An 18,854-nucleotide genomic window follows, 5' to 3' on the forward strand; every position below is an offset into this window, starting at 1 on the left:
ATTTGGAATCCAATTTTTCACAAATCAAATCCATCCCAATAAGCTTTTATTAAGCACTCACCATGTCAGGCCACCATGGGAAGTACTGGAAATACAAGGCAAAATTTAAAAACAAAACAAACAAAAAATAGTCCTTCCTCTCAAGGACCTTATGTTCTGCTAATGAATCAGGTACTCAAGGCAAACAGTGGTATCATTCTTCAGATTTACCCATGTCGTTTTCACTATATAAGGCAGAGTCAAATAAATGTTACCACATGCCCAAAGGCAACCAACAGCCTTCTGCAGAAAACACAATCACAGGGTATTAGATCCAGAAGCAAGCTGAAAAGTCATCTTGTCCAACTGGCTCAGTTTCCAGATGGGCAATCTGAGGCCCTGAAAAGTTAAGTGACTTGCCCATGGTCACAAAGCTAATAACTGGCCCCGCTAAGACCTAAACCAAGGACTACTGACTCTCAGGCCAATCTCTTTCCCACGTGGAGGTTTTTCTGAGCTCTGCTGAGGTTATGTCACTTTAACAAAAGGAACACAGCCCAACAATCCTTCTCCCATCCACTAGAACGCCCAGTATCACATCCAAGGAAACAGTTCTGGTCTGCATACGTTTATATCTATTTCTTTGCAGGACAAAAGGACGTGCATCATGTCAGCCTAGTTCTAACAGGGTTCTTCAAACAACCTTAACAGGATAAGGAAAACAACAAAGTATGAAGGTTATCCACTACTGACCTCCCTCACTTTCTTTAAGTCCCAACTAAAATCCAGCCTTCTACCTGAAACTTTTCCCTCTGAATTCCAATGTTTTCCCTCTGTTATTTCCTATTTATCTGTATATAGCTTGCTTTGTATATATTTGTTTGCATGTTGTCTCCTTCTTTAGATTGTAAGCTCCATGAGGGCAGGGACTGTCTTTTGCCCGTCTTTGTATCCCCAGCACTTAGCGAAGAGCCTGGCACATAGTAGGCACTTAATCTATGTTTATTGATTGATTGAATCATATCTCACTCTTTCTAGGTAACCAGCCCATCTTTTTTTTTTTTTCCTAATCATATATGAACAGCACTGGAAGCTGATAGGTGGCTTGGCGTACAGTCTGGAAGACCAGAGTTCAAATCAGGCCTCAGATACTTACCAGTTGTGTGACCCTGGGCAAAAGTCACTTAACCTGTTTGCCTTAATCTAGCAGGGAAGAAAATGGTATCTTTGCCAAGAAACCCCCATGGACAGTATTGGCATGATATGGTAGGTCATGTGGTCATGAAGAGTCGGACACAAATGAAAAATAGAACAACAGTATAAACAGTACTGCTTGGCTAGGTCACTGTACCTGCCCAATCTGTTCAAATGGAATAGGAGGAGAACAGAAAAGTCCAGTCAGGAAGATAGAATGTCTGTCTCTAAAGGTTTAATTTTCTTTTTTCTCCCAGTTGGTAAAGATTTTTAAACAGGCAGCTGGGTGGTGTGGTAGATAGGGCACTGGGCCTGGAGTTAGGAAGATTTGAGTTGAAATCCATTCTCAGAAAAACTCACTAGCTGTGTGACCTTAAGCAAGTTACTTTGCCTCTGTTTGCCTCAGTTTCCTCAATAGTAAAACTGGGATAATGATAACATCTGTCTCCCAGGGTTGTTGTGAGGATCAAATGAGATACTATCTGTAAAAGCACTTGGCACAGCCTGGCACATAGTAGGTTCTATATGAATGCTAATTGTTATTAGTATTATTATTATTAAACATCACTGACTGGCAGGCAGTGCAAAGATGCTGGGGTCATGGAGATGTAACAGGGATCCAAATGAACGTTAAGTCAAATGTGCAATTATCAGAAACAGAATATTGAAACGTGGAAAGTACAAGAGTAGTCTTTGCTCAGACTCCAAGAGGATTTTCATAAAGGAGATCAGGATTAAATAACCAGAGGGATAGTTTAAATTCTTGATTCCCTCCAACATTCACTGTCTTGGCTCCCTCATCATTATCCAAATGAAATGAATTGAATGTACTCATCAAGTGGAAGACGCTGCATGAGTATACTCCTATTCAAAAAAATAAAATATGAAGCCATGAAGCTGTACAAAACCGATCAATTAAAGAGTAATTATTGGCTCTAAAACAGTTCACCCTAAAATTCCTTTTAATAATACAGCTGTTTAATAAATTTAAAATTCCACTAAACTCCACAAAGGACCCAACAGACCAAATCTCACAACTGTTCATGAGCGTACACATCAAGCTTGGTACAATAGAAAGAACATGGGATTTCGGATCAAAGAATTTGATTTCCAATTGATCCAAGCTCTGTGACATTGATCAAGTCCCTTCCCCTCTCTGGACCTTGGTTTCTTCACCTCTAAAATGTGGAGACTGGATGACATGAAGCCACTTCTTGGTCTAAACAATATGATTCTAGAACAGGTGTGGGGAAGCTGTGGCCTTGAGGCCACATGTGGCCCTCTAGGTCCTCAAGTGCTGTCCTTTGACTGAATCCAAACTTCACAGAACAAATCCCCTTAGTAAAAGGATTTGTTCTGTAAAACTTGGACTGGGTCAGAAGACTGCACCCGAGGACCTAGAGGGCCACATGTGGCCTCAAGGCCACAGCTTCCCCACACCTGTCCTAGAAGGGTCAAAAAATAATATGTGTTGTAAGATATTTTTCCTATTCTTTCATAGCTCGCAAAACAAAGACTTCCATTCAACCACGTTTGTTCTTTCATGTTTCCTGGTAGAATAGTAATTGTCAGTGGGTGAAAGACACCTTCCCCATTAGTTGAAAACACACCTTTTTAAAAAGCTTAGATACTTCAGTGGTGCCAGGAACTCCTCAATGTGGGTACAGAGTGGAATGTGCAGCATGGATTTTCATGCCTCAAGACTCCTACACATGTGTTAGATTTGAAGTTAGGAGGCCTGGGTTCAAATCTTGCCTTTGCCACTTACTATCTGTATCATCTTGGGCAACTTAAACTTCCCTGTGTCTCGGCTGCTTCATCCATACGAGGACGAGATAGGGCTAGATGACGTCTAGGGTCCCTTTTAGCTCCAAATCTGTGATCCTCTGGTTTTCTGGTAAATCTTCCATAGGTCTTCCACACACCGCAGTGGGAACATCCTTCTATTTCTATTAGCATTATGTAGTGTGTAAGAGTTCAATGGAGTGGGAGTCTGTTATCCCTTACTTGACGTATGACTGGCCCAACTCATTTCCCAGTCATATGTCTCTTTGAGGATATTTTTTATGATGCATTTTGTATGCAATTCTTTACTGGCAATATGCTTTAAGCTACTCATGCTCACTATGCAGTTAGGCGGCACCACAGTGCACAGAGTGCCAGGCCTGGAATAAGGAACATTCGAGTTCAAATCCCATCTCAAACAGTTAACTGTGTGACCCTAGGCAAATCACTTAACCCTGTTTGCCTTAGTTTCCTCATCTGTAAAATGAGCTGGGGAAGGAGATGGCAAGCCACTCTAGTATCTGCCAAGAAAACCCCAAATGGGGTCACAACATGACTCTCCTTAATGCCCTTTGGTCACCGACTTCATCTTTCGTGAAGAGTAGATAAATTTATTCAGAAGTGCAACTACCTTTCATAAAAATGGTGTTAAGGGAAAGAAGATAGATCCTGCGTACCAGGGGAAACACACAATGCCATATTTATTTTTAATTACTGACTAGTCAATAAACTCGATGGAAATAACACATGCCATAATTGATAATCTAGGACCAATGTTTGTAAATAAATTACTGGTGAAAGTTGTGTTACATGTAATGTAATTTTACATTACATTTCTTTATGTTGCAACTATTTCCCAACAGCTTATAGTATTTATTTTTAACTAGGATTTTATATGGCAAATATTTATGAAAGGCTGTCTGAAAGTTAGACTACTTTTAGCACAGACGTCTGATTTTAGCATGTGGATTTGCCTCATGCTTCAGAGTTTTTATTTTTAAAATAAAAGCTCCAATAACATGATTGCATTCCAGCTGATATCTCATTCACTTCTTTGGTCCCATGACCAAAGGTCTACTCAATTCACTCAGCATTCCATCGTTGTTTATTTGAATAAGTTAGGAACCAAATGCAAGTTCTGGTCATGCCTCTTTCATAAAATGAAATCATCACAAACTATTTGATGACTTCTGGAGGGATTACAAACATCTAGTCTAATCCTCTCATTTTACAGATGAACTCAAGACTCAAAAGTCACAAAAGTAGCAAATGTTACAGCTAGGATTTGGAATGAGTCTTTATATTTAAAACCCAGTCCCTTTTCTACATTACCATGCTCTTTGGCCCCACTTTAAGAAGGAGTCAAATAATGAACTTTCAGCCAAGGACCAACTTAGCTAAGTGTGCAAAGATGGATACTTAGTTCTTGGCCACAAGGCTTGTCCACCAGGTAGTCAACTTCTTTGGCATCCAAAGCATCTCATTAAACCTTCTACTAAGGTACACAAAGGTTTCTATTTGCATGAGTAGCAGAAGGATAAAATCACAGCTGCTTTGACACATATGGTATGAAGTCTATGGTGTTCCAGAAACATTTATTTTTGTGACTAAAGCAAGAGTAAAGTCGCTATTATCCAAAATCCAAATGTAAACCTCAAACAACTGGCCATCTTTCACTCCTCTTTTAGCAAAAATACAAGACCATATCATATATTTAGTTGAAGAAAAAAAAATAAAACTTTCAAAGTATATTCAGCCCAGTTGCTTATACTGGCTACATGCAGAATACTCTGCAAAGGAACATTATTTTCAGGACAATGGCCCTGGGAATGTTCAATCTTTAAAGATTCCATTATCCCAGCGATACTAAGTAAGGCATGAAAGTGAACCAATGCATTTTATTAATATATTCCAATGGAATTTGAAACAAAAGTATTGGTTAACCCTTAGGCAAGAAAACAAATGAACAAGAATATCTCAATCCCCAAATATTCAAGTAAATGAAGGTTTTACTATATATCTATAGTTCTGTGCAATGATAATTGATGGTTATAATGACTACCTGGAACTGCCCCAAGTTCCTTAAGTATAATCTAAATGAGTGGTTCTCAAACTTGTTGGTCTCAGGACCTCTTTACATTCTTAAAAATTAATGAAGACCCTTAAAGAGTTTTTGCTTATGTGGATTATATCTATTAGTATTTTCCAAATTAGAAATTTAAAACATCTTAGCATTATTATGAAAATAGTTTTGAACTCAAAGACCCCCCTAAAAGAGATTCAGACCTGGACAACACTTTGAGAACCATTGCTCTAAATCATAAAAAAAAGATGAAAAAGTGTAACTTTAGTGCAGTGTATACTGTTTCAATTAATCAAAAGCTATCACTTTTTAACCATTGGGCCTATAAAAGAGCTCATTGGGTTTCAAGGAACTGAATCAAAACAATCCAATGACATAAAAAGTAAAATATTTTCAAATCACAAATGACAAAGACAGAACATAGGTTAGAGAATGGAAAATTTTACATTATTTGCTTTATATCTTTCCCCCTTATATGAATGTTCTCCTAACAATGTTATATGCCCGTGAATCATGGAACATCATGATCTCATAAAAATCAAAATTGCAGGTGTCCCAAAGGGCAATCAAAAGATGCACTTGTAGATAAAAGAAACCCACAGCATGTTGCCAACGATGACCTGCATGCGAGAGGTAGCATAAATCAGTGCTTGGCACATTACCTGGCAAATGCTGTTGCTGAGTTGTTTCGGTCGTGCCTGACTCTTCGTGACCCCACTTGGGGTTTTCTTGGCAAAGACACCGGAGTGGTTTGCCAGTTCCTTCTCCAGCTCATTTTGTAGATGAGGAAACTGAGGCAAACAGTGTTAAGTGACTTGTCCAGCTAGTAAGTGTCTGAGGCCAGATTTGACCTCAGGTCTTTCTGATTCTAGGTACTGTATTCATTGTACCATCTAGCTGCCCCTACCTGGCACATCGTTGACATTTAATACTTTTGTACTGACTGATTATGTACATGCCCTTGAAGATATCGTTTATCAATCTACCAGCCAACATTTATTAAGCACCTACTATGGGCCAGGCACTATCCCATTGTGTGGGAATGCAAAGACAAAAGTGAAATAGTTCTTACCCTCAAGAAGCTTACATTCTAATGGTATCTAATATTACATGCCTCTACTAGATTGTAAACTCCCTCAAGGCTGACTGGAACTGTGTAATTTTTCATTCGCATCCCCAGGGTTTAGTATTATTTCTCGACTTGTGATTTCATCATTAAGGGAAACTCTCAATGTGGAGACACCCTCCATCTATGCAGATCAGCACCTGGTCTGTCACTTACGATCTTAGAAAGGTGTTTGGGGCCCTGAGAGGTGTCCACTGACATGCCCACGGTCATATTGTAAGTGCATCAAAGGCAGGATCTGAACCACGGTCTTCTTCACTCCAAAGTCAGTCTTCTACGCAGCATGTTATACTTCTGCCTTCTGACACACGTACTAGACAATTCATAAATATATTTCTGTGATACATTGAAAGAATAACAGATAAACAGTCCAAGCATGAAACAAGGTGCCTTTTAAATATTACAGGAATTGAAGACAAGCCTTCAGGATCTATGGAGGCTTTATGGAAAGACAGATGAGGACTGGCCAGGTCAGGATGGTGTAGAGGGGCTGCGATGGGCGCCCATGGGAGCTGCCTGCATGCCAATCAGCTCACAGATTCACTCAAACTATCTTCTCGTCAGACCCTCAAGTTTACAGCAAGAACAACACAGGGTCAGATGAGTACCACAATATTTCCCCTTCCCTCCTATAAACAGTCTTCCAAACCACACTGTTTACCACGGTGCTGGTTGTTCCATGAACTTGCCTCACAACCAGAAAAAAATGCCCAGGCTCAAGATTTGCTTTGCTTGTCTCCTAGTCCAGGTCCTATGAATCATACCCTGAAAGCCCTAATTATAACACCCAAAGGCCTGCTATGCCGATGAAAAACATTTGTCATGGTTCACATTCACTTGTAGTGTCTGTGGACTGCTTGTATACGTGCATGAAAATATTCTCCTCTTGTGCTAAAATTGTCACACAGAACACTGCATGGAGGTGATAAAATTACATCCCAGGCAGGCCAAAGTAAAGACGTTCAGTAGCATAATTAAGGGAATGAGTTTTACCCTGATGTCCCTAAATCTGATTTCAGGGGGCCCCTACCAGAGTTAAAAGGGCTAATCTTCCTTAAGACTTATCTTCTTTTCCACATTCCCACTACAACAATTTAGTAGAACACTAGGTTTTCCTGGATGAATAACTCAGGTGTAAGGTATTTAGACCCAGAAGGGACCTTTGGAGATAGATCATCTCGTCCCATACCTTCATTTTACACGGGAGGAAACTGAGACCCACAGAGATTAAGTGACTTGCCCAAGGTCACACAAATTGCAAATGGCAGAACCTGGATTTGATTCCAGATCAAGCATTCTTCCCACCATAGCATATCAAGAGCTGACAGAATGAGAGGAAACCAGAGTATCACCCCAACTGACCTCTTAATATTTATCAGCTTCTGCTGCAGTTGTGTTATACATTAAGCCTGTTAATGACCCTGAAAGTAGGGTCATTAAAAAGAGGTGAGAGATGATGCAACAGACCCCAAATGGTACCGAAGTAATCATCACAAAAGGGTTACAGCTTAATTGTTTACTGCCCTCATTCCAACTGAGATTCAGGAACTGAAACTCAAATACTCATTCCATCTCTACAGAAGAATCAGCTCTCTGATCCAGGGTTATCTTGGTTTCAGATACTATAGTGGTATCTTAGTGAAACAAAACACAACATTTGAGAGGGTTTTAAAGCTCAATAAACCATCACTTAGCTGCTTTGGAGTCCCCGCCATTCATAACAATGTCATCTGTCCTATTCTTCAGAAGCAGCGTCACAATCTTGGCACATGAATTTACAATGGCAAAATAAAGTTATGACACAGGTTTGCAGAAACTACATCAAGCACAAAATCTCCAGTGGTATTCAGTCTATAGATTTTGCAAAGTTTTTTTTTTTTTAAAAGATCACTCCCAAGAAATGGAATAAAAGATACAGTAAATAGCCTTTACTTTGGGAACTCTTTTTATTTCAAATTTGGTAAAGCCATATCAAAAGGATCTACAGTGGAAATTTTTAGTAGTATCTCTAAGTCAAGGTTACCTTTAACAGGAAACTTTAAAACTACCTGTAAAGTAAAAATTCCTAATTGAACAGTGAGAATTTAGCCCCACTGTGAAAGTGATGTCACTACTTATGGGGTTTTTTGGATGGACACACACACACACACACACAAATAGTCCGAACACTTGATGCAACAGCATTTTAAAAGTTCAAATACTAGTTTCAAATCTCTCTATAGTCTTTTTATTATTAATTAATTAATTTATTTTTAGTTTTCAACATTCACTTACATAAGATTTTGAGTTCTAAATTTTCTCCCCCTTTTCCCCTTCCTCCCTCCCCAAGATGGTGTACAGTATGATATAGGCTCTACATATACAGTCATACTAAATATATTTTCACATTAGTCATGTTATAAAGAAGGATTAGAACCAATGGGAGAAAACACAAGAAAAAAGAAACAAACAACAAAAAAAGAGAGCAAATAGTATGCTTCGATCTGCAGTCAGACTCCAAAGTTCTTTCTCTGGATGTGGATAGCATTTTCCATCATGAGTCTTTTGGAGTTGTCTTAGATCCTTGCATTGCTGAGAAGAGCTAAGTCTATCAAAATTAGTCATCATACAATGTTGCTGTTACTGTGTACAGTGTTCTTCTGGTTCTGCTCACTTCACTCAGCATCAGTTCATGTAAGTCTTTCCAGGTTTTTCTGAAGTCTGCCTGCTCATCATTTCTTATGGAACAATAGTTCCATTACATTCATGTACCACACCTTGTTCAGCCATTCCTCAATTGATGGGCACCCCCTCAATTTCTAATTCTTGGCCACCACAAAAAAAGCTGTTATAAATATTTTTGTAATGTAGGTCCTTTTCCCATTTTTATGATCTCTTTGGGATACAGATCTGGACGTGGTATTGCTCGGTCAAAGGGTATGCACAGTTTTATAGCCCTTTGGGCATAATTCCATATTGTTCTCCAGAATGGTTGGGTCAATTTGCAACTCCACCAACAATGCATCAGGGTTCCAATTTTCCCACATCTTCTCCAACATTAATCATTTTCCTGTTTTGCATGTTAGCCAATATGATAAGTGTGATGTGGTACCTCAGAGTTTTGTTTGATTTGCATTTCTCTAATCAATAGTGATTTAGAGTATTTTTCAATGACTATAGATAGCTTTAATTTCTTCCCCTGAAAACTGCCTGTTCATATCCTTCAACCATTTATCAATTGGGGAATGGCTTGTATTCTTATAAATTTGACTCAGTTCTCACTGTATTTTAGAAATGAGGCCTTTATCAGAGTTACTGGTTGTAAAAATTGTTTCCCAGCTCTTTGCTTCCCTTCTAATCTTAATTGCATTGGCTTTGTCTATGCAAAAACTTTTCATAAATTCTTCTGTTCTCCATAAATATGACAGGTAAACCATTCCTTGCTCTCCTACTTTGCTTTATAGTATCAGCCTTTATATCTAAATCATGTACCAAAATTTCTCTTTGGTCTTAAAAAAAACCCTAATCTGCTATGTTAGAAGCCCATAGTATACTCCATGATGATTCTATACATTTTCACTGATTGTCCCCCCATGCTTGGAATGTTCTCCTTCAAGTCCCATCTAAAATCCCATCTTCTATAGAATGCTTTCCTGGTTCTCTTAATTCTAGTGTATTTCCTCTATAATTATTCCATCTCTGTCTTTCTCTCTCTGTCTTCCCCTCTTTCTCTCTGTATATATAGATACATGGATATAGACATACGTATATGTATATATACACTTAAATGTGTATGTCTATATCTTCTTGTCTTTCCCATTAGACTGTAGCTCTCTGACATTAGGGATTGTTTTTGCCTTCCTTTGTAACACCAGTGCTTAGCACAGTGCCAGGTACATAGTAGGCATCTAAAAATGCTTCTTGATTTGACCACAGAATCAAATCAAATCCCCCATTTATAGTCTGTACTACACCTATCACCTTGTTCCATTTCAAAGTTTATTACGTTTGACAACAACCACATAACTAGAGGCTTGCCAATTGAGGTTTGTATTTGCGAAGTGTGCTTTGGTCACCTCTATATCAGAGGGTTTGGGTACTGAGGAATTCCTAAAATTTTTTTAAAAAGCCAGAAAAAAAAAACAGAAAAGGCTAGAGTCATCCAGTCAATAAGCCTTAATTAAGAGCTTCTTATGTTCTCAGCACTGTGTTAAGTTGGGCTGAAATATAAGAAAGGGAAAAAAAAAAAAGGTCTGCCCTCAAAGAGCTTATATCCTAATGAGGGTGACAAAGGACTATCGGATGAGATTATTCCACTTCTTCATCAGTGGGGGTATGGCTCCTTTCATTAATATAGGTTACAGTTCAGAGTTCAGAGTCTTCTTGAATTGCTTTGACTAAAACAATTCATCACCTGGTGATCAATCTTGTGAAGAACCATACCTCTCTTTGCTAGCCTGGTCCATAGAAAACAAACATCCCATCTCTGGGCCTATATACAGAGTCCAGCAGAATTTACATTTCACTGGCTTAGCCTCCAAGATGTCAGGATGTCTTCTATACCACAATGAGACTTAGGGAGAGAACTTGAATGGAGGGGAGGGTGAGATTAAAGAACACACACACACACAGACACACACAACTTAGTATGAGACACTACAACCATTTATCAATATTTGAAAGGTGTAAACACAAAGGCATTAAAAACAATGCTTCAAAGTGAAGTGGGGAAAGGGGCAAGGAGAAAGTATGAAAAAGGAAAATTTATACTAAATATTTTAAAATTCACTATTTGTTGGAATTATTTATATATAGGATAAACTTCATATGAAGAAGAACTTGACTTGGAACACCAAGACTAACAATAGAGGTGAACAATTAGGTCAACAAATAGGTCAGTCTCCATTATTATAATCCCTCAATTCCTGATCTGAAAATTAAGGAGATGGATTGAAATGACTTCTAATGAAGTCCCTTCCGGTTCTAAAATCCTGTGATCCTATGAAGTATCAAAGACTTAGGATTTCAAGCTAGAAGAGATTTTGAGAGTTAAAGTAGTCTTTCCCTCTCATTTTACAGCTAAGTGGTGCAGTGGATAGAGCACTGGGCTTGGAATCAGGAAGACTCATCTTTGTGAGTTCAAACCTGGTCTCAAACACTTAATAGCTGTGGGATCCTAAGCAAGTCACTTAACTGTTTGCCTCAGTTTCCTCATTTGTAAAATGAGCCGGAGAAGGAAATGGCAGACCACTCCAGTATCTTTGCCAAGAAAACCCCAAGTGGGTTCACAAAGAGTTGGACATGACTGAGACAACTGAACAACAACAAAGTGTCTAAAAGGGTGGGGCATCAAAACCTAACTTCTAAAATAAACATCTCTCTCCTCCCTTTCCTTCTCTCCTCTCTTGCTCTTTTTCTTTCCCCCCACACCCAAAAATCCCCTTTGGGGGATTGGAAGATTCCCAGTTTTACACAGAATAAACATCGACAGAGGACTTGAATGTTTTCAGCCAGATTATTGAGAAATCATTCCCTGTTAAAGGTATCTTAATAGCAGAAGCTCATGTGATTAGAATCATAGAATGCCAGAGCTGGGAGGTACCTTAGAACACAGAATGTCGGGGCAGCGAGGTGGCGCAATGGAAAGAGCACTGACCCTGAAGTCAGGAGGACCTGAGTTCAAATCCGACCTCAGACCAAACACTTGACACTTACTAGCTGTGTGACCCTGGGCAAGTCACTTAACCCGAACTGCCTCACAAAAAAAAAAAAAAAAAAGGAAACGAACATAGAATGTCAGAATTTGGAGGGAACTTAGAACACAGAACATAGACTATCCTAGTTGGGAGACATCTTCATGAATATAAACTAACCAAAGCCAGCATTTATCAAATACACTACAAACTTTCAATAAAATAAAATTGATGGAGTTTGAAACTTTCTCTCAAAGCAACTAAGCCTTGTTACAGTGGATATGACAATGGTTTGGAGCATGAAACAATCATTGGGATGGTGTGTTCAGTAGGCAAAACTTTTATAATTTCATTCACAGAAATTTATTTTGGTGAATCACAATCTTCATTTCCAATCTCCTTGGATGAAGAACCAGGAAAATGGAACACTGTGTAAAATGTTCTTTGAAAAAAAAAAGTTTTCACTAAACTTTTGTAGTGTTCTCTTTGTCTTTAGTTACTCTAGCAACAAACTTAAGCCGGCTAGGAATTTCACCTTTGCAGTGGGCATCCAGTAAATCCATGAACCTCCTGAGAAACCAATTTTTGAGGAAGCCAAGCATGGGAACCCTAACCTCAGCTTATTCCCTACTCACTGTAGTAGACTGCAAATATCATGTACTTTAAAATGAAATTCACAAGTGTAATTATTGAAGATTTATAGAATAATCTAAACCCTCTCCACAAAAGAGGCTCCTCTGAAAAATGAGTTGTGTGTAAATTATATTTGAGTATAACTTTAGGGAGGGATTTCATAATCCTTGGACATTTCCTTATTTCTGTTCATTTAATTCTTTCAGATGTAAGTCTGATTTCCATGAATTTTTTTTTTTCCAGAGGCTGAGTGGCATTCTGGATGGAGAGCTGGTCTCAAATCGGGAAGATATGAGTTAGAGATCTGCTTTTGACATTTTATGTGTGAACCTGGGCAAGTCACTTAACTCCTCAGTGTCCTCAGCCAACTCTGAAACTATACATTAATAAAAATAATAATGGTTTACTTTTATGTAGCACTTTAAAACTATATATACATACATATATATAGTATAAATGTACATATATAAATTCATTTGATTCTTATAACCATGAGATAGGTGCTATTATTATTCCCATTTTATAAATGAGGAAACAAAGGCTTCGTGGAAAAGGAACTTGCCCAAAGTCACAAAGGTAGTGACTGAGACAAGACTGAATTAGGTCTTCTAGATTCCAAGTCCAGCACTCTACAGGTGGATCAGAGTAGTGCAAATAATGAATTCCCCTGATGTAGTCTCATTACTCAAATTCGCACTAAGTATTTCCATTGGGCTGAAACGAATTATTATGTTTTACATATCCTCTATGTCACATAGCTCTTGGGTAGTCACAGTCAACGCTATGAAATGTATTACCTGGTCATTTACTTACTTTTCATTGTTCATTAATTATTCCAAGTGTATTAGCTTTGTCTCTTCAACTAGATTATTAACTCTCCCCAGCTTTATATCTATTACTCCTCATTTCCCCCGACCTTAATAAATATTGGTTTATTGACTGATGGAAGCAAGAGCTAACAAACCCTATGTGACAACAAAAATTAAAGAAATCAATAAGATGTAAGGGAAGGCCTCAAAGTCTCCATACTACGGCAGTCTAAGAGACTACCCTGTTGGAAATTAACACTCTCTATACAATGCTAGGCTGCCCCTTAGAGACTGCAGGTACAGTCCACCAGCCAAGAGCACACTATCCGCCTTTATATTTCCATAGGACTTGTTTGTCTCAGGCACAGTATCAAGAATGTGGGGTCACCTCTATGCCATGAAAATGGCATCAGAGAGGGGCAGCTAGGTGGTGCAGTAGATAGAGCTCTGGCCTTGGGGTCAGGAGGAACTGAGTTCAAATCCAGCCTCAGACACTTGAAACTTACTAGCCGCATGACCCTGGGCAAGTCACTTAACCCCAAGTGCCTCACCAAAAAGCAAAAAAAAAAAAAAAAAAAGGCATCAAAGGAGGAATTGGAGACATGGAACAATATTCACTGGATAGAATGCCATGAAAATGACATCAGAGGAGGTTATGTGAGACATGGAACAATATTCACTGGACATCACTGGGGAAGCATCATCATACATTGAATGTGAGGCTGCCACATTTTTCCACTTGGAGGGGAAAGGGCATTCAACCTCTATCTAGGCAAGGTTGGATCACACCTTCTTTTCCATTATTCTTTTCATCTATTTCTCCACTTTGGTTTTTATAGAAGTAGACTGTATTTTTACTCTTAAGAAATAACAATTCAAAAAAAAAAAAGAAATAACAATTCATAGACATACAGTGCTTTAAGTTTTTAAAAGGACTTTCTGAGAGGTTAAGGCTATACCAGGATACTTGCCCTGACATCTCAAGTCATATGGAGTTCAATTACTCACCAATATAATGTGGTCCTTTGACATAGAAAAAGGTACAGGTCTCTAAGGGCTAGATACATTTGTGTTGGCTTGTCAAGGATAGTAAGGCTGAAGTGGCATCGATACCACCGCAGTTAACTGTATACTGTTTCTCAGCATGGTCATTTAGGACACTCAGGTTTAACACAATTCCAACAGCTTCTTCACTGATGCATATCCTCCAAAGATGGATCATAAGTCTTAGAGCTGGAAGGGATGGATCTTAGGGTTCACCTAGTCCCAATACATCATTGTACAGATGAGAAAAAGTACCTGAAAGGGGGCATAAAGCCCAACTTCTAAAATGATGATTCCCTTCCCCTGCCTTGGGGATGGGAGGTCCCAGTTTTACTTAGACAGAAACTTGCCAGGAATGGAACATTATCCCATTCTCTCAGACATCCCCCAGGACTAATTTAAGCACAGCCACGGGCAAGAAAGACATAGAAGGGTTTGGAAATTTGCAGATGAAAGAAACCCTTCCAGTCACCACAGGCTAGAAGAAAGAAACATTTGGTTTTTTGTTCATGGCATCAGAGAAAGCTAATCACATTTCTGAAAATCCCAGTCCTAGAATGCTTTCTCCTTAGAGGTGGGGAGGGGGTCTCCCTTCTCCAGGCAGATAATTAGGTCAGGGGTTGGCTGGTGCAGCTAATTGCTCCAAATGTTTTTAAAAAGATAAATGAAAGATTTGTCACTAGTGCAAATCACTCTTTCCTTTTCTCCATACTCTCTCCATCTGCCTTTTAATTTGGTCCTTTTAGAAATGGGCCTGTGTGTGTGTGTGTGTGTGTGTGTGTTCTTGATGGAGCATTATTTTTTTTCATTCATAAATAGAAGGGGAAAACCCCCCCCAAAAAGATGAACCTGAAGAAAGGTTCTGTAACAGGTCAAAAGAGAAAGAAATATACATAAGTGTGAACATATGTAGCACAGAGCGTCCACGGCAGGGATAGAAGTGTGACCCTGCCAAAATCACTTCCCCTTCTCAGAGTCTCAGTTTGTTTGTCTGTAAAATGAAGGGACTGAACAAGAGGTATTGTATGGTTTTTTTCCACTGGAAGGTGGATGATAAAGTAAATTAATTACCCAGCTTCTTCATTCCTCATCTACATTTCTACTGAAGATTCTAAGATCACCTTGAGACTCTTAGAATCCAATATAAAAACCTGCAGCAAGGTGAATCCCCAAAGAGCATTCTTTTCAATAGAGCCTTGGAGATAGACGAGACACATATAGAATTCTCAGCTCCCAGAATCCAGGTGACTTTTTACACCTACGATATCCAACTAAAGATTCTTTTCCTGTGAAACTTTATAACCTGTAGCCCCCAGGACAGACACTGGGATTATTTTTTTTTAACTTTTGTATCCTCACTGCCCAGAGTAGGGCCTTATCCAAATTAAATTTCTTTTCTGTGGAGTATTTTCAATTAAGATCATCAGTGCCTCTAAAAGGTTAATTGCTTCCAAACCCAGAAGAAACAGTTTCTCGACAATTTATTCCTGTGTTTGTAAAATTATTGCTTGTTAACAACTTTTGGCATTTCTGGTTATGTCCCCCCCCCCCCCTTGCTACTGTCACCACCCTATTATGGGTCCTCATCACTCCTTCTGGCCTACTGAAAAAGTCACCCCTCTCCCTGCTGCCAACCATCTTTTATCCCACTAGTGAAGTGATCTTTCTGGCCTTCAGACTTGGTTACATTAGTTCCCTACCCCACAATCTTCTTCAGTAATTCCCTACTGTCTACCAAGCAAAATCCACACCCCAATGTGCCTACCTCTCAATGCCCTTAACAATCTGGCAACGCTCTTTTCTAGCTTTTTTTTATATCACTTACTACTCTTCACAAACTGCATGCTTAAGCCAAACCTGACAACTCTCTTTGCCCCCCTAACATGCATTGTGCTCTTCTACATCCATGCCCCCCCCATGTCTGCAATGCCTTTCCCTCCCATTAGAGTCAGAGGCCCTAAGTTCAGATTCTGACTCTAATATTTACTACTTGTGTGACCTCAGGTGAGTCATAACTTCTCTGGACCTCAGTTTCCTCAGCTGTAAGATGAGGGGTTTGCACTCCATAACCCCTCAAGTCACCCCTCGCTCTAAATTTATGATCCCATGACCCACTGCTCCTTCTGAATTCTTAGCCATACTCTAATGCCTAAGGCAGATGTCACCTTCTCTGAGATGCTCTTCCCTTCCCCCTTCACTTGCTTGTCTGTTCCTTTTGTATCTAATACAAGCATCATGCAATAGTATGTATTACAACCCTTTACTGGTGTCTTATCTGTTTACTAGAGTGTGAGGTCCAAGAGAGCAGAGACTAGGTCTTAACTGAATTTTGAACTTCTCCCATATCCTTAATGTAGTGATCCGAGCCTTAGTTTCCTCATTTGTAAAATGAAAGTGAAAAGGTCTAGATGGCCTCAAAAGCTTAACATATGAGTTAATTGAATATATGTGTATTTTTAAAGGATAGAAGTAAACGAGCAGTACTTCTCCGTTGGTCCCTGCAATCCAGATATCTGATCGACAGAGACGGACTTGAGAACCAGATCAATGTAGAAACAAAAACAAAACAAAAAACAAACAAACAAAAAACCCTCAACAGCCTAAATCTTAAAATTGAAGGGTTTAAACTTCTCCTCCCCTCCCGGCGCCCCCCCTCCTCACTCACACCCCACCCCCTGCTTATTTCCAAGAACAAACTCAAAGGAAATTAGCCAGGCTCCTTCTAGAGTTTCATTCCTGCTCCATTGTTCCGCCACCAAACCAATCTTTTCCCCAAGGAAACTCATCTGCAGAAAAAGATCTACAAGCACCACAAATTCCGAGGTCTCAAAAATGAAAGATCAAATGAAAAGCAGAAGACGAAAAGATCGAAAACAGAGGCAATTACGACTCTTAAAGTGCTTGGGGGAGGGAAAAGTTTACCTGAGAACGAAGCAGGTGGGGGTGGGGCAAAAATGTCACCTGCTCAGGATCAAAAACTGTAAGAGGGCCCTACAGACCATTTCGTCTAATCTTCTCTTACAGATAGGGAAACTGAGTCCCCAAAAGGGGAAGGGATTTATCCAAGGTCACACAAGTAGGGAGTATCTGAGCTGGGCTCCAAATCTAGCCTCCCAACCCAGGGCTAGTCTCCACCGCCCTAGCAGCAGGATCCAGTTCAGGGCACCCTATCTTGGTTCATTAAAAGAGTCAACATACAGTTGGTTACCTACACTTGCGGGAGCGGCGGGGAGAGAGGGGAGGGAAGACGCAGTATTCGAGGGAGAGGGAAGGAGGGAGGTGTGTAGGTCGGTGTGTGTGAGCATATTCAAAGATGCCTGCACACAGATTTAAAGTTCAATCCCTTAGAAACGACCTCCTCTTCAGTGGCAGCTTTCAACTGGGTCTGCAGGAGCCCTTTCAGACGGCCATCCCTGGAGAAGTGGGTGGAGAGGGGGTCTGCGATACAGCCTCTCTTTGGAAACGGGTGCAGAAACGTCAGTCCCCGGGAGCGGGCTGCCTCTTTACCCTAGGTCTCCCTCGCCCACCGCCTCCCTAAGCTGCCAACTCTCGGTATTCGCAGCTTCTCTTCCACCATACCCCCGCAATGGGAGAAAGAGGAAGGGGCCGAGGGAAGGAGATGAGGGAGAAGGAAAGAAGGGGACAGGGGAGAGGAAAGGAGAGGAGGTAATGCACTTACCTAGCCCGATCAGTGCAAGCTCCCCCGCCGGAGTAACCATTTTTCAGGCAGGCGGCAGGCGCTGGAGCCTCCTGCCCCAACCTGCTGCGCCCAAGTGACTGAGACGCGGCTCGGTGCGGGGGGGAGGGGGGAAGTAAGTGGGGCGGGAGTACGGGCCCTGCTCCAAGGCTCCGGTGTGTGGGAGAAGGAGCGAGCGAGGCAGAAACTCCTCTCTCTCTGCGCTCTCTCTCCCTCTCCGTGTCTCTCCTAGCTCTCGCTCGCTCTGACACACACGCGCACACACATACACCCCACCACTCGGCTGAGCGGAAATAGGAAGGCGGTTACCCGTCACCTCTCCTGGGCACGGCTGACCACCCTCCCACCCCCTGGGGGGTGCCCCCCTGAGGGCACAGGGGGTGGGGACTGCGGGCTGAGCGAGTAGGAGAAAGAGGAGAGGAAAGAGAAGGTGGGAAGCGGGGGTGGGTGGTGGGGGCCGCACAGAAGGCGTGGGAGTGAACCTCGGGGTGGCTGTGGCCAAAGGTGCGGCACGCAGCAGCAGCTGGGCGCACCCGAGTGCGTACTGGAAGCCCAGCAGGGGATGGGTCAGCGGGAGGCAGGGGAGGGGACTGAGCGTTCCTCCAGTCGGAGCGTGTAGGGGCTGGCTACCTGCGGGATGGAGCCCCAGGTGAGAGGGAGAGACAGAAACAAAGAGGGGAAAAGACACGAAGGACACAGGGAAACAGAGTAAGACCAGAGACACTTAGATAGGAGAAGGGCCACCAGCGCACTGGTCTGGATGCCTGGACTGGAGGAGGAGGGGCTGCTACAGGCTGGGCATAAGCTACCGCTGCTGCAGCAGCAATTTTAA

At 40.9% G+C, this 18,854-nt stretch overlaps 1 protein-coding gene across 2 annotated transcripts in view; it reads right to left on the reverse strand.

Annotated features, from left to right (window-relative positions):
• The window catches only part of TGFA (transforming growth factor alpha), a 129,312-nt gene extending 110,908 nt beyond the window's left edge, over nucleotides 1–18,404 (reverse strand). For both annotated transcript variants that reach the window (XM_027865565.1, XM_027865564.1), the window contains exon 1: nucleotides 18,005–18,404. In XM_027865565.1, coding sequence (XP_027721366.1) covers nucleotides 18,005–18,044 — 40 coding nt within the window. In that variant the 5' untranslated portion in view covers nucleotides 18,045–18,404. The remainder of the gene's footprint in view (nucleotides 1–18,004) is intronic.
• Nucleotides 18,405–18,854: the final 450 nt, after the last annotated feature.

The sequence above is a fragment of the Vombatus ursinus genome, unplaced genomic scaffold (genome assembly GCF_900497805.2).
Source record: "Vombatus ursinus unplaced genomic scaffold, bare-nosed wombat genome assembly UNPS02014778.1, whole genome shotgun sequence".
In the NCBI taxonomy this organism is placed as follows: domain Eukaryota; kingdom Metazoa; phylum Chordata; class Mammalia; order Diprotodontia; family Vombatidae; genus Vombatus; species Vombatus ursinus.